At 42.7% G+C, this 15687-nt stretch overlaps 3 protein-coding genes across 3 annotated transcripts; 1 reads left to right on the top strand and 2 right to left on the bottom strand.

Annotated features, from left to right (window-relative positions):
* Positions 1–690: 690 nt before the first annotated feature.
* On the bottom strand, positions 691–7585 carry tmem209 (transmembrane protein 209). The gene is made up of 15 exons (XM_070853704.1): positions 7542–7585; positions 6974–7134; positions 6780–6838; positions 6347–6478; positions 5997–6226; positions 5699–5903; positions 5280–5455; positions 5132–5203; positions 4954–5050; positions 4504–4629; positions 4264–4361; positions 3369–3483; positions 3145–3242; positions 1814–1887; positions 691–1595 (listed from the first exon to the last, which is right to left on the bottom strand). The coding sequence occupies exons 2-15, from the start codon at positions 7111–7113 to the stop codon at positions 1541–1543; spliced, it is 1677 nt and encodes a 558-aa protein (XP_070709805.1). The 5' UTR covers positions 7114–7134; positions 7542–7585; the 3' UTR covers positions 691–1540.
* Positions 7586–7985: 400 nt separating this feature from the next.
* Positions 7986–12953, bottom strand: prdm4 (PR domain containing 4). The gene is made up of 11 exons (XM_070853757.1): positions 12912–12953; positions 12519–12634; positions 12216–12404; positions 11373–12134; positions 11030–11179; positions 10610–10728; positions 10438–10523; positions 10204–10331; positions 9539–10105; positions 9134–9302; positions 7986–8967 (listed from the first exon to the last, which is right to left on the bottom strand). The coding sequence occupies exons 2-11, from the start codon at positions 12631–12633 to the stop codon at positions 8607–8609; spliced, it is 2646 nt and encodes an 881-aa protein (XP_070709858.1). The 5' UTR covers position 12634; positions 12912–12953; the 3' UTR covers positions 7986–8606.
* Positions 12954–13719: 766 nt separating this feature from the next.
* Positions 13720–14576, top strand: LOC139221768 (achaete-scute homolog 4-like). The gene is made up of 2 exons (XM_070853705.1): positions 13720–13832; positions 13932–14576. The coding sequence occupies exon 2, from the start codon at positions 13938–13940 to the stop codon at positions 14457–14459; it is 522 nt and encodes a 173-aa protein (XP_070709806.1). The 5' UTR covers positions 13720–13832; positions 13932–13937; the 3' UTR covers positions 14460–14576.
* Positions 14577–15687: the final 1111 nt, after the last annotated feature.

The raw sequence follows: 15687 nt of genomic DNA, 5'->3' as shown, positions 1-15687 counted from the left end.
ACCGAGGCCACCCCCAGTACCAATGACGTGGACAGATTTACATTTTAAAAAACATTACTCAACATCGGGGGAGAACAATCAAACCATTTAAATTTAAATTTGACTAGACTAAAATGCAAACCAAATAATTAAGCGACTACATTTCCCAGCAGGAAGAGCTACACTGCGAAATGCATTGTGGTAGATGAAGTTTGTAATAAAAGAGGACGACACCAAACTACAAAACAAACGCGATTTGTGCCACATAATGTTGTTTTTCACAGGATAACCATGTTGAAAATTTCTACCTAGATGTCTAAAATTTGGCAGTCATTTTCTGAATTATACACTTAATTCTCAGTCTCACAATTAAATTAATAACACCAAGATTCACTTTATCACTTGTAATATTAAATTGTGGCGGTCATGCTGCCACATTAAATAGTTTGTCCTCAACTAATTGTAAAATGTCAAGCAGCCTCAAGTCATTCATTGGACGTTGCTGCACAGGATACTGCATCACATTACAGTGCTCATGCGGTGGATATGCAGTATGTCATGAGATAATGGGACCAGGAGTAAGGTCAAATCGTAAGAAATGAACTGCATTGCCACCAAGTGGATGCCTACAACAGTCAAAAACTACACTGCACCATTATTTTGAGGGAAATAAACAAGCTTCTACAGTTTCTTTTTAATATCTGTATTTAATTTAAGTCTCATGAGACGTGTAAAATGGCATTATTGAAAAAGAGCAAACATGTAGAAAGTTTTAAATGTAATGAATGACTGCCACAAAAAGTGAGGATAAATGGCATTCAGAGATCTTTTGTAAAAGACACTATATTCCAAAAAAAGACTTTGGTGATTCAAAGGCTTCTCTATCATATATAAAAGAACACACACTATACAGAGTTAAGTGCATTGCAGCCTAGAACTATGGGAACTTAAGAATACTTAAACACTTGAATTTTTCTGTGTATTGCTTCAATTCGCACATCTCAAATTTCTGTGGGTGACTTCAAGCATGTCAGGAGCATCTCTACTGCAGACATTCATTCAACTACAGGAACAAAAAAAAAAAAAAAAAAAGAAACACAGCATACCAGCTGCCAAAGGTTACTGAAGCTGAAGGAACAAAAGTCCACACATACTGTATTTTTCATGCTAAATGGGTCTGAGCCCTTTCCACCAGATACATCTGAGGTATATTATCTACAAGGCTGCCACGCTGGTACATTCTCAAAATACAAAATCAGAAAACCAAAACAATGTTAAAAAAAGATACAGCTCTGCATTGTGTCATAAGCACACCGTGGTGTAACATAAACGGGTTCCTAAAATGACAATGCAAAATGTTGCCAATGTTTTCACCAAAACTGAGAAAAAGTCTAAAAATATGCATTTATTGTCTTTCAAAGTGAAGTGCTGCTTTTCCGATGAGCTCCTGAAAGAGCAGTCCTTAAGCTGAGGTGGTATTCCAACCAGTGTAGCCACAGAGCATTGTGGGAAGAAAGAAAAATCCACTTGCAGATTTTTGTTGCATGTAAAAGACGACACGTCAGTCTTGGAATATCCACAAGATATTCACACCAGAGAGGCCAAGATTTACTCTCCTGAGGAAAGTATGAAAAGAAATTTCATTATCCTCCAGAAGACAAGCAAGGTCAAACCAATAATTTTCAATCAACATGTAATCCGTTCTTTGGCATATGACCTTTTTCTGGAAAATGAATCAATATTTCATTATACTTTGAAATGTCATACTTCATCAGAGATTATTTGAGCTAGCCAGCCTTGTATAGGGGTATAGGCAGGAGGTAGAAGTACTTACCCCAGCATTCCTGACTCCTTGGTCTTAATGACATAGAGGAACATGAGGATTGTGTGGAACAGGTTGTTCCTGCCCTAGAATAGAAATCAAGAGTGGTTCATGTTATTGCAGTGAAAGTGTCACAGTAGAGGAAGACATCCTGAACTCTTTATGAATAAGGTGTCTGTTCTGATGTGTTGAGTTTGCCAGCTCCTCCTTAGGATATTTGTTACATATGTGGATTACTGGTAAGAAGGCAGCCCACTGATACAAAGCTCTTAATGCTTTATCAGTGTTAAACAAGACCAAATCCAGTGCAGCTGTTCAAGGATGATTGTATTTTTTTTTAACCTGGGCCATATTTTACATATTTCTGGTTTGATGTGACTGGTAGGTACAAAAAGGTTTGGAACTGGTCCAGTAGATCGCCTCCACCGGCGCCTGAGAACTGGCAGCGAATGAGCTACATAGCAGTAATGTAATCCTTCAAGGCAATTGCACCAGATCAAAATACATCTAGTAAAAGTGCTTCTTTTTGCCCCAAACAGACTCAGATTGTTATTCAAGTGTCAGACAACATTAAAGACCGAATCCCTACAGATATAGACCTGCAACATTATTTTTCTTTAACTACAAACGGCCGTTATATCACTTGAATCACAGCCACCAGACTCCATTGACAAAAACTGTAATTTTACACAGGGGCTGCTGGTCCTGAGGCGGTGTCTCTATCAGTTTCTTTGTAGTGTGATTTTGATGTTTTAAAGGGTTAATTGAAATCCAACACAATATGTGTGTATCAAAGAATAACAAATCGAGGCAGCAGTAGATCAGACACTCCTGTGTTCTGCGAAGTAAAATGATTGTTTTTGTCAATGGAGTCTGGTGGATTTGAATAGTGTGAATAGTTGGTTAAACAAACAGAATCTTATACATCTGTATCTGTAGGGATCCTTCCTGTAATCTTGTCAGACACTTCAAATAACACCAGATTTCTTACTGATATATTTTGTCTACTATCTACTGTGCTCTATGGTACTGACGCATAATATTGTTTCTTATTGTTGGACATTTGTGCTAAAATGCCCCCCCATTTATTTCTATGTCCTTTGTATTTGTTATTCTGATTTTATAAGCATTTGATAAGTTTAATCCTTATGGAAGTCATTAAAAATGATTTGATCTTATGTTTGATTTAAAGTGAGACCTATAAATAGCACAACTTGTAAGGTACAAAATAAGAAAGCTGTGAGACAAACCTCTCTGGGGATTTCATTTTAAGCCAGTAAGGGCAAAATAAGAGCACACGCTGTTTTATAAGAGCCTGAAAAACTGGTTGTTTTTGCCGTCACCTTTGGTAGACTGTAAATATGTCCCTGGTAGATGAGCTGGTAGTGAGGGGGAGTCGTGCTGCTTTGGTGGATACAGAAGAGGTTCTCCTTGGTGACATCTGTGAGAATTAAAACAAGATAAAACACAAGGAAGAAGCGAAGTACGACATAAAGACATTCACGTTAGGCCATTGTTTGTGTGTGTGTGTGTGTGTGTGTGTGTGTGTGTGTGTGTGTGTGCTTACCAGGTTTGTCTGGAGTATGGCTGAAGTGCTGCGACGTAAAAGTCTTCCCGTCCGGGTACTTTGGATGTGGGGGCAGTCTGGAGTCCAAGTATGTACAAAACACATGCATGAGGATCTAGAGAAACAGACACAGTATTAAGTGGAGGTATTTGGCTGGTGATGCAACACTGATGAGGAAAGCCACCCAGAGTGTTACTGTGTCATGTATGCAGCACAGACCCTGAAGGCACGGTCACATACGTATTGTTAAGCGTCTTGTAACGTTTGCATGTGTCTGAAAAGTGAAACAAGTCATCATACTAACTGGTTTAAACCTGAGGAGCTCGCTTTCTGACTGATACTTGTATTTGAATCTGTCCCACCCCAAGACCATGGGTCACAAACCTGTCCATCATGACCAACTGGTTGATCTTTGAGACATTCCCAGTAGATAACAGCAAAAATAAAACCAAAATGTAACTTTTAACAAGGTTAATGACGTATTTATCCATCTCATATAGAAAACTGTACTGTTACTGAATACACTCACAGCAGTATTTTCCTATAGGGTGTTAATAATCTGGCATTACTCAGATTAATTAATTGGTTATTTTTTAAGGTGAAAATGTTAAATTCACTGGATTTAGTTTTTTAAATGTGATCATTTTTTACGTTTGCTTCGTCTCCTTTGGTAATAAACTGAATATCTTTGGGTTTTGAACAGTAAAATGCCAAATGAGGCATTTAAGGACATCTCCTAGGACTCTGGAAACTTGCAATGTGCATATTTCATGTTTTCTGACATTTTATAGACCCAATGATTGATCAAATGTCAAACTGTCAGTAGATTAAGCGATAATAAAAACAGTCGTTAGTTGCAGACCAAAAAAGATTATCTTAGTGTGTGTGGACTCACAGCACAGTCAGTGGGGAGGTCTGTGTCCCACTTCCTGTTCTTCAGATCGCCGCCACCATTCCAGCGAAAGGAGCTCATGCAGCCGCTGTGTGCCAGCTCTGAAGGGACAGAACACACAAAGAACATGAAAAACACACATATATAAGAAATTAAGACTCAAACATGAAATTTATTTTTCACACACACACACGCTCTTATTAGACATACATCTAACGTCAGGCACTGTGTTTGTGGACCTACCCTTCACACGGTCCACTAGATACTCCTGGTTAGGAGTGATGTCCAGATACTGAACAATAGAGTTCATGGTGGGGATGGACGAGGCTTTCATCACTGCTGCCTGTTTCAGGCTGCTTATGCTGGCCTCTGGTGGAGGAGAGAGTGAAAACCAATGAGACTCCAAATTCACAAGAGGAGTTCATTAAAATCATTATTTAAGTTTTCATTGAGTTGGAAATGTGTGTTATACACTTTCCTAAACATACTGCTTTCTTGATGTGCATTAGCTTGTCTATTTATTTCAGTTTCTGAGAAAATCTGGAAAAGTTTCCTTCAACTTAACTTTGCATGCTTATCTAGATGTTGTCAAGCATATAAAAACCATGGTTGAGTAATAATCTCCTTTTTTGAGTTAATTCATTTTTTTCATGATTCATGATTCATGATTCATGCTTCCTGCGTAAGGTTTACCTCCAATCTGGAGCTCAGGGCAGCCCATCCTCCTGAGCTGGCTGTTGACAGAGTCTATTTCTTTGACCAGGGGGACCAAGATGGTGTCACTGATCCACTGCAAAAGACACAAACAGATTTGTTTTCTGGTGTATTTTCTTAGTCAAAACAAATGCATATAAATCAAATGACCACTCACATTCCTGAGCTTGGCTGTCCAGCTATCAATGCGGTCCACTACAGGGCGACTGGTTGTGATTCTGGCCCACACCTACACAACAAGGAAAAATTATTTCATGCCAGCCATATATTCTCCTCAGACAAGACAACAATGCTAATTTACAAACCTCCTCTGCAGCTTGTTTGGAGCCCAAATCCGTCTCGTCCTTGTGAGCAGACGGGGCCTGAGAGCGGCACGCCGGCTGGTACAGGAACTTCCTCAGGCTCTGTGCGTAATCTCCCACTGAGCGGTTGTAGTTCCAAAATGTTGGACTGTGGCTCGGAGACACAGACTCTGGACTCCCTGTAGAGAGCATCAGGGTTTCATTCTATGGTCGTATATGTCTACATGTTTTTCTACATTAACTCAGCTTGAGGCAATAATTGCTACACTATTTAAAGAAGTGATTGGCAAAAGCTTCTAAAAACAAACTTGTGGGTCTACGTCTGCCTCTCTCAGACATACCAGTGCCTCTGGGTGAATAAAATTAGCATCCTGATCTGTTTATACTACCAGCTGAGTTCCTACAACACTGGCATACTGTACCTAGTTGGCTGCGGTGGCTTTTCTCCTCCTCTGTGCGGAGGAACCTCTCCAAGCTTTTCAGATCCTCCATGTAGTCCTCCTTGCTTCCAGGCGAGTTAAACACTGAGGGGGACGTACGATATCGAGCTCTCAAGCTGGAGCCCTCTGCCGGTCCAATGCTGGTGGGGTAGGGAGAGGAGCCGGGGGAGGGACTGTAGTTCAACACCTGAGAAAGGTAAACATAATGAAGTTAATGTCAGAAGAGGTTCATCCATTATATGAATCCACCACACTTCTCAAGACTAACTGATGAACGTACCTTTCCAAAGGCCACTGATGGGGAAAAGGGCCCCCCTGCACTGTTTGGGGTGGATGGGTTGCTGAGAGGAGGACTGTACCCGGGTACACAGCTGGGGGAGAACTTGGGGCTTGTGGTGGCCGGCCGTGAGGGGCTGAAACTTAGCACACTTTGCCCCTGCAGTGGAGATGACTGGGCAGGAACTGGGGTCTCCTTTTTTTCTGGCTTTTGGGGCGGAGAAGCCTGAATATCTGCAAGGGGACAAGCAAGAGCCAGCACACTCAGTGAATCCCAATCTCAAAACTATGGACCTGAGTGTATTTACAAGCATGCAATAAAGATGAAACAAAAAGCAAGTAACAGAGCCTCACTTGTGTTTCTCAGACCGAGGAGTTGATGTTGCTTGGGGGATAAAGCAATAGTCGAGGGAGCCATTGTGTATTTGAAGTATTTCCAGAAGTCAAAAAGAGCATTGAGGCTAAATAAAGAGGCGAGCACCAATTCTGTAAATGAGGAGAGAAGGACACACACATACAGTCATGACAAAACATAAACACTTAGGTGTCTATTAGTGTAAAATTAAATGTCAGACGTTCATTTAAAATATCCCTGACTTCTTATATCAGTTCTGCCATGAATCTGAAAATAATCTTGAGTGTGACTGTATAACAACATACTTTTCCATAAAGAAACATCTGAAAATACAATTCAGACACCAATTTTTTGCTAAACAGAGGTGTTGTACTGTCATTTTTTAAAATATCAGCAGACATAACTAAAGAAATGAGAGTGGTGGGACCTCACCGATGTACCAGATAGGCCAGTAGGTGATGTTGTAGTATCGGCTCAGCAGTTTCCCTGACCTAACAGAGAGAAAGACACACAGATACATGATTACACGGTGCGCTGGAAGAGGGCTGATGGGAGATGGAGGGACAGTAAATCAGTGCAACATTACAAATGTTTGTGTTTGCAAGAGAGCACATTACTGAACTTACATTTCAGTGTAAATCATTCCAGCTAGAGACATGTTGAGCACAGCCCAGGCCAGGACCACCTGACGAGCCTGCTCCTCCCTCCTCATCCTCAGCGCCCTGTCTATCATACTGGGCACCCCCTCCTTCGGTGGGGTCAACATGATGTTATCAGACTGCTCAGGCTGAGCAAAATAGCAGAGAAAAACACTGTGAGACAATGGGAGCACGCAGTGTGCTCTATTCAAGAACAGACCCAAACATTTCTAAAGTTTGCAGAAAAACGTAGTGTATGTTGCAGCACAACTCGTTATCCTGTAGCTCAACAATGAATAAAACTGAGGTATGACAACTGCAGCATGTATGACTTACGGCTAACTAGTAGAGCAGCACTGTTAGCCGACCCGCTAGCTTAACAGTTAGCTAAATGTGGCTAGCTTACATATAAACAATGCAGAACTTGTAGGGAAAGATTAGGTTCAGTGTAAATTTCCTTTCATGGTATACAGCAAATAATGCAGAATTTTAGACCGATACTAATACAACTAAAATCCAAACACAGCGTGTAAGAAGTAGTTATTATTCATACCACGCTAGAGTGAATGTCAATCGCGGCGCTGCATATTTGTATTTTCACCGGAAGCTACATTTCCTTACTTCCGGTCGCGGTGTAATCATGTAATTTTAAAAATTTTAAACGATATATTTTCCATAATTTTCCTAATATAAGAGACGTGGTTTAATAATGTTCATTATTCGTATTGCGCTTTTAGCTCAATCTGTTTTTTCTTTCACAAATTATATCGTGGATGTGATGTTCTCACGGCCTGGTGGTGGTGCTGCTGCTTCCCTCTTTCACCCTGATGTTTTTGCACTTGTGTTTTATGAGCAGCAGGTGGGTGAGCAAAGACCTGCAATCCATGTTTATTATGGTTAATAATCAATATAGACACAAGAAAGCGATATGGGCAGTAAAGTAGTAATTAATGCATTCAATTCAGTCGTCAGCATAAAACAGCTGTAAATGTTCTTTTATTAAAACATTATGCAACAGAGAGGATGGAGGAAATGAGGAATATCACTTTAATGCCCAGATTCCTGTTTTCAAGAGGCTCACTTCCATTCACACAGAAATGTTACATTAAAAAAAAGAATTATACAAAATCCTGCTTTTAATAAATAAAGAACAAAAGCACCGGCCATTTAGCAATTACATCAACATTATCGGGACTAAAATGCAAGAATATGGCATCAGAAATTTTAACTTTACATTATTGTGCAACTACGAATGAATATTATTCATCCCATGTTAGTGAGCGTCAAAGAAAAAAACAGAATAAGGAATAACAATGAATGAAAGATAGCTTATATGAATACCATCAACCTATACAGAGGCCTGAGTTAAATGAAGATAGAGAGAGTAGCTTTGTAGAAGTACAGTCAGATCTTTATCGGTTGGCTTATAATATGACAAAGATTAATTTAGCAGCACTGATATGCCTGTGAGACTACACATATATTGATTGTTATTTAGAATATGTGAGATGTTTGACAAATTTGACGAAGGAACTAACATTTGGCAAAAACTATAGAGGTAAACATCAGTATTGTAGTAAAGTAAATAAATAAACAAGACATTTCAAGAGGCACAGTGTTGTCAATGAGGGGGTGACAGGGACTTTTCAGAGTTGTATCCCCCAACATCTAAACCACAGTCTTCATTGCTGGCTGAGTCAACAAGTCTCTCTCCTCCTCCACCTCTACCCCTACCATCATCCTCCTCTTCCTCCTCCTCATCTTCTTCCTCATCCACATCCTGCTCCTTACGGGACGCTCTCTCCGTCTTGGGCCCTTTGCATATTTTGAGGTGACGGGTGAGGTGGTATTTGGTGAGAAACGCCTTGTGGCATTTCTCGCAGACAAAGTCTCTTCGGCCCTCGTGAGAGTTCATGTGCTTCTTCAGGTGGTTGGTCTTCAGGAAATGTTTGTTGCACTTCGGGCACTGAATCCGCCGTTCGCTGTGGCGGAAAAGGGAAAGAATACGAAGACAATAAACACATTAAATAACCTTTAATTTGTCATCTAACCTCAATATAGATTGCAAAAAAACGGTGCAAGACCACAATCCATTAGTAAAATAACGCTTTACTTCTAAAGCTTTATCTAGAAAACAATGATACATACTGTGTGTGAGAGAACATGTGTTGTTTCAGGTCATGTTTCCTGATGAATGCTCGGTCACAGAGGTCACACTTGAGCTTCTCTGCACCGGTGTGGATGAGCATGTGTGACGCCACATGGGACTTCTGGGTAAATGACTTCTCGCAAACCGAGCACCTATAGTTCTTCTGACCTATTAGTGGGGGAAAAGTAGAGTTTCAGAAGTTTGACACTTATTTGCTTTCTTGCCGAGAGTTAGATGAGAAGATGGGACTCTCATATCTGTCCATTCAATATGAAGCTACAGCCAGCGGAGGGTTAGCTTAGCTTAGCACAAACACTGGCCTTCTAGTGATCATATTCATATTCAACACTGTACACTATACTTGTTTCACTATCGGTTTACACTTCAGTCATCCATTTACACACCTGTGTGAATCTTGAGGTGCATCCTGAGGTTGCTGGGATCGCTGAAGGCCTTACTGCAGTATTCACACTTGTGTGGTTTCATCCCCACGTGCCCCATGAAGTGCACATTGAGCTTGGTGGATGTGATAAAAGCCCGGGAGCACATGCTGCACTTGAATTTCTTCTCTCGTACATGACCCTGACCTTTTGCTCTGGAGGTAATGTTATTTGAGTTTCTATTACTGCTGCCCCTGCTGCTGTTGTTGTCGCCGTTTGCTTGTCCTGCAGCATGGCCGTGGCAGGGCCATGGGGAAGAGGAGGAACTCGAGGTCCCATTGGTCAGCTTCTCTTCCTGGTGAGTGTGTTGCGGTTGCTGTGGTTGCTGCGGCTGTTGTTGTGATTGCGGCTGTTGCTGTGATTGCGACTGCTGCTGCTGAGAGTGGTCCTGCTGCGGCGGGCTGTGGCTGTGTGGAGGCTGGTTATGGCTGTGGTTACTGTTATGGCTGCTAAGATGAGACTTGAGCTCAGAGAAGGAGGAGCACTCTTTGCCACACTGGCAGATCTGGCCCTCGGGCACCTGAGGAACGCCTGTGGAGACAGGAAGGATGGTGATGTCATAAACATCACTCTATCATCAATGGATCAGAGTGGCTTCTTTGAAATCAATACATCATCTGTCATCTCACCCATCAGCCTGCAGTAGTCTCTGCTGTAGTAGAAGAGCAGCTCCTGGTCCGGGTGGATCTCCGTGGTTGTACAGAAGAACAGTTTACCGTTGGCTGAGTACGCCACCAGGTTTTGCTCCTCACGCGTCCTAAACACACAAACACACACCAAATAGGATTTTTTGTGAACATATTGGCAAGACTGAAATACCACAAGAACCCCTTGGAAATCAGTGTTTTATACCAGCACCATACCTCGCTTTACGGACAAACATCATCCAGTTGCATTCATTCTCATCGGTTGTCACAATGTAGAATTCCAGCACATTGTTGTGGTACATCTGAAAGAGAGAAATAAGTTCATCTATTTATCAAAGTTTTGCATCAACTTTGACAACCACGGTTCCACCCGAGCTGCTGCACTCACCTTCCATATTTGTGGCGTGTCCTTTTCTGGCCAATCAGAGAGATCCACGTTGCTACAATGCTGGCCCACCATTGGTCCAAAGCAGGTCCTCGGAGGAATGATGTCCCGTGCAAAAACTCCTAAATGGGGCACAAGATCATTTTGCCAGTAAACTAACTGATGGTCTACTATAATTGGTTTATCTTCTACCTTTTCTTTAATCCTTTCTTAACATAAAGCATCCTAATGAATTCTAATGGTGTTTTGTTATGGCTCACAGAAAGTGTCCCAATAATCATATTTCTGTGCATAAAATCTTGTGTGAGCCTTAAAAGAAACTCATAATCTGTTTCACAAATCAAATGAATTAAACAAGCATATGAAAAAAAAATAAAAGCACAATGTCAGTAAACTCCTGTTTAAAGTGGCTTCTCTTCTTACCAAGCGGTTCGTCGGTCACTGAAATGCGCAGGCACAGCGGACGCGGGAGGGAGAGGCGAGCACGGCTTTGGATGGGCGCGTCAGGGATGAAGGTGACTGGGCCATGCTCTGGGCAGTCTGAGGTATATGAGCGCTCACACAGTGTGCACCCTGGAAGACAATAACAGCACAAAAGTTAGTACAGGTGAGTCACTTAATGTCAAATACTTGCTACATGTACACCAACAACAGTGCTTTCCAAAGCTTTCCAGCTGTATGATACTTTTGTCAGATCTTAAAAACTTGATTCTCCCATCCCCTGATATATCCAGTTATTCAGCGTCCATTACAAATATGCACTCACAGATGGTGTAGGCAGTGACCATATTCTCCTTGTTAGACGTAGAGTCCTCTAGCTGCAGGCTGGAGTTGACCAGCACCAGGTTATTTTCTGGCCCCAGAGACACCTCTGCAGTGATGGGGGACACATTTACTGCCTCCAGCCCCATCCCCGAATGTCCGTGGAGGGACACCGGCTCCAGCTGGCCCTGGCTGGCCATGGAGCCAGTAAGCACCACACTGACGACGCCTGAGTTCAGCTCCCCATTTGAGTGGAGCTGCTCCCCGAGTCCTCCTGCTCCACCTCCCCCAGTGTTCCCCACCCGGCCCCCCATGTGATCTGGCTCCATAACCACCGGAAGTTCAAGCACGGGGGGCCCATGGAGGGGCATCACCCCACCAGATGAGTCCACCCCAGTCATGCCCTCATGCGGCTGAGGCTGCCTCCCCCCTCCGAGCTGCTGCTGGGTGTCAGACACCACCCCGACTCCGTCCATGGCCAGATCCTCTCCCATCCGGTCAGGGGACATGGGGCTGCTGACACGTGACTCCATGGCCAACCCTGCAGAGTCCAGCTCATGAGCACCAGTCTGGTGGAGGTCTCCCTGGCCGCTGACCTGTCTGGAGTCCATGGGCACCAGGCCCTGCTCCAGTGGGCCTCCAGGGCCACTGTAGGGGTCCAGACCTGAGGGGTTGTTGCTGGCCACAGACAGGGTACCGTCCATGTTAAGACTGCTGGGATGAATGTATTGAGGTGGTGGACGGTCTGCCAGATAGGACAGGATTCCTACAGCAGAAGAAAGAGGGAACATGATTACAGCTGCTTTGAGAAGTGATCCATACATCTCACACGTAAACAGCACCCCACCTGGCAATATGTGTCGGAAGTAGCTGCTCTCCAGGTGGGGGTACGGAGGTGGCGGCAAGGAGTAGTTCCTCTCCGGGAGGCCGCACATCACTCCTCTGTCACTCAGTGGACCCATGGGGAGCATCAGCGAGAGGGCAGAAGGAAGGGAGCCCAGGGAAGGACCCAGGCTAGGGATGGCCACTGGCATGCCTGAACGATAACGAAGAGTCAAGAGCAGATAATGAACCACAATCCAATAACGAGCCTTATGAGATCCACGAACATTTAAAACTAAATGCAGACTGGCGGTGGCGTCTTTCCTACCTGCGGTGGGAATGGGGTTGTGTGTGGGGGAGGTGGGCAGACCCAGGTGGCTGGCACTCACTGAGGGCACACTGAGCTGGTCCATGCCCACAGGACTCAGGTTCATGTCATTCATCCTGGAGGAAAGAACACGAGGGTTTAACCTGGACTGAGCACTGAGCCAGCAAACCAAATAACACCCAAACAATTAGCTGATTGTTTGAGGTTTTGGCTGCTGTTTAGACACAGTTAGCAACTTGAAAACACGGATTTTAGCTGTTGTTTTGTGGCTGCTGGAGAGACTTTAACATGTAAAAATATATATATTCGATTAACTGAGCCCTTGTATGGAAACATCAGCACATAAGGACACACAGGCGACACATGTACGCGGTGTGAACAACGTTAGCTTACCTGAACTCAACAACTGATGTCCATCAGTAACCGTGTACTGCTGAAGGGTGTTTTTACATCTCTTTCCCTGTGAAATAAGACACTTGGCATGAAAACAACTTAAGGCACTGAACGCCTTTCACGCTTCTTACATAACTCTGATTTAAAAAGCTAAAACAGCTGCGATTTAAAGTGACTTGTTTGCAACTAGTTAGCAAAAACACCAGCCAGCTAGCGTTAGCCGGGCTAACTTACACCTACATAATGTTGTTGAAATAGACATTTATCAAGTGTTTCCGCTACATAAAAGTACACATATGAGGCGTGAAAACCGTGTCGGTCTGTAACAAAAATACAGGTTATTTGAAAAGGGAGATACCTTAAACAACAACATACCAACACAATGCCTCCCTGAACGGGGCCATGACAGCGTACTGCCCCTCATGCGCATGCGCGATAGAGGTGTGTGAGTGTTGCTGATCACAGGTCAGTTTATTTCTCCTCAGGGGAATTTTATTGTACTTCGCTTATGCAAAATAAAGAATATAACTAGATCTACCTTTGTCTAAAACCTGTCCTTATTCCTTATTATTATTGATATATGGTAAATGTGATAATACATTATATTATTATTAGATAAAAAGATATTATGCCCCCCCTCAAAGTCTCCTTGTTGTATTATTCATGTTGTGAATTTCTTCACAGTGGCAACGGAAGGAAGAAAACGTTATGTAAACAGTTTTATCTTGATCAGAAAGTTATGGCTGCCTCTCCGCCCCGGATCACACCCACCATGCCTACAGTATAGCCTCAAAACCCCAACAAACAGGCTGCCACACACACAAAGTCCCGACCCAGAGTGTCTGCTTATAAAAGTATTTCATCATAAAAGGAAACTCTGTCTCAAAGAAAGAGAGATGATTGTGAGGAGACTCTGAAAAGGTAAGAGGTGCATCCATTATATAACATGTTGCAGAATTATTTGCATACATTTTACTGGTGTTTACTCTCAGATTGTCTCCTTTTTGGATTCATATCAAGGAGTTCATGGAGCATGTTCCTTACGTCCCTCCGCTGGCTCTCCACGGCCTCTCCATGGATAACAGCGGAGCGCACTACAGGGATGCGCTTCGGCTTGGACTGCCCTTCCACCTGGAGGCTGCATACCTCGACAATGTCCACGGCCAGATGTTACCCTATAGACCATTCACCTATTTCCCCTTCCACGGAGCCCTCGGCGTGTGTGATTACTCCTTCGAGCCCGCGTTCATCCGCAAAAGGAACGAGAGGGAGCGGCACCGAGTGCGCTGCGTAAACGAAGGTTACGCGCGGCTCAGGGAGCATCTGCCGCAGGAGTTTGAGGAAAAACGGCTGAGCAAGGTGGAGACCCTGCGGGCGGCCATTGACTATATCAAACACCTGCAGAGCCTTCTGGACTTGAACGTGTCCGGGATGGAGGTCTCACTTGGAGATGCCCGTAACCGTGCGCCGCTGCAGCAGAGGACTGAGTGCAGCAGTGATGGAGAATCCAAAACTGGGCTTAGTGACAGTGGGGAAATAATCTACTAGCTCTCTGTGATCTGCTGTACATTAATTATATAATTGTAAAGAAAGTAAAACCCGTTTAACTGATACGATATCCACTGTTTATCTGTCTATCCAAAAGGACAAACACCCACGGTGAAATAATGCAAATAAACATTTAATTATGTCTGAATTAAGTAGATTATTTTGTTGTATTGATATAATGACTATGTGCCTCATTATGGACCAGGTCACTGGTAGTTTTTATCACTGGGTGTCACATTGTACCTCATATATAATGAAAGTCTGACTAAGTGATGCTGATATTCATAAAATAGGTTAATAATGAAGAATATGGTGGAGAAAATAAAATAAATGACTATTTTGAATTAACAAGTTGACAACTTCTTCTTTTTAAAGAGTGAATTTAAAGCAGGTCCATCCATCTCTGGAAAGATTTCTAAACAAATAATTTTATATGTTAAACTAAAGTCTTGTGATTGTAATAACAATCATTACTAATTCAATGAATAATTTCCAAAACTACAAACATTAGCTTTCTTTAGCTGTGGCTTTTATCTTAAGTGTCTCATTATAAGTGCATTCAACCGTGTGAATTCAACCCAAAACTTAAAAGAAACTCATAATCATATTAATTTCATCAAACATGCTGAACTGATTTGGTTGCTGCATTTAGAGGCAATAAGCTATAAAGAAAGAGTTTCTGTTTCAAATGAGATGAGTTTTCCGTCTGCGAGGGAAGATATGAAGAATATCTACTGGTTCCACCATCATGGAGCAACAGTCGTGACTTTATAAAGGACAGGGCCGACAGGAGTAAAGTCATGCAGCAACCACAAGTTGTATATAATACAAATAAAATGCAGAGCCGTGCTGACAGCCTCGCCTGAAAACCCTGGAAGTAAAACAGAAAACAGCGTTGGTTTTAAATTCACTCCTTTAAGTGGACGGCTTGTTGTTCTCTCTTATATCCTACAAATGCACTCCGGTGACTTGAGAGCTCGTAGCCTATATTGCTTGTTTATGATGTGGTCTTCTGGCTGTAAAACCTGATCCAAAAGCTGCTGTAAATAATGTGATGCCACTCTTTCTATCTGTGCCGCGTACGGGGCCTTTTTCACAGCACTTTCTCTTCCTCTTTCCCGTGTTATTTTAAGAGAAGCGCAGGTGTAATAGCATGAATCAGTAGTTCATTTCAGCATCTAGATGTAAAGCAGCCGTTTAATCAGTTGATTAATTACAGCAGTGATTC

Source organism: Pempheris klunzingeri, chromosome 22 (assembly GCF_042242105.1).
Source record: "Pempheris klunzingeri isolate RE-2024b chromosome 22, fPemKlu1.hap1, whole genome shotgun sequence".
Lineage (NCBI taxonomy): Eukaryota > Metazoa > Chordata > Actinopteri > Acropomatiformes > Pempheridae > Pempheris > Pempheris klunzingeri.
This window is presented reverse-complemented; position numbering and strand designations above follow the sequence as displayed.

Excerpts from the sequence above, each read along its gene's own strand:
- tmem209 (XM_070853704.1), bottom strand. The coding sequence starts at position 7,113 with ATGTTGACCCCACCGAAGGAGGGGGTGCCCAGTATGATAGACAGGGCG. Across the intron at positions 5,204-5,279 it reads CCAAACAAGCTGCAGAGGAG|GTGTGGGCCAGAATCACAAC; the intron begins GTTTGTAAATTA and ends CTTGTTGTGTAG. Across the intron at positions 5,051-5,131 it reads GGACAGCCAAGCTCAGGAAT|TGGATCAGTGACACCATCTT; the intron begins GTGAGTGGTCAT and ends TGTCTTTTGCAG.
- prdm4 (XM_070853757.1), bottom strand. The coding sequence starts at position 12,633 with ATGAATGACATGAACCTGAGTCCTGTGGGCATGGACCAGCTCAGTGTG. Across the intron at positions 10,332-10,437 it reads ATGTTTGTCCGTAAAGCGAG|GACGCGTGAGGAGCAAAACC; the intron begins GTATGGTGCTGG and ends TTGTGTGTTTAG. Across the intron at positions 8,968-9,133 it reads CACATGTTCTCTCACACACA|CGAACGGCGGATTCAGTGCC; the intron begins GTATGTATCATT and ends TTTCCGCCACAG.
- LOC139221768 (XM_070853705.1), top strand. The coding sequence starts at position 13,938 with ATGGAGCATGTTCCTTACGTCCCTCCGCTGGCTCTCCACGGCCTCTCC.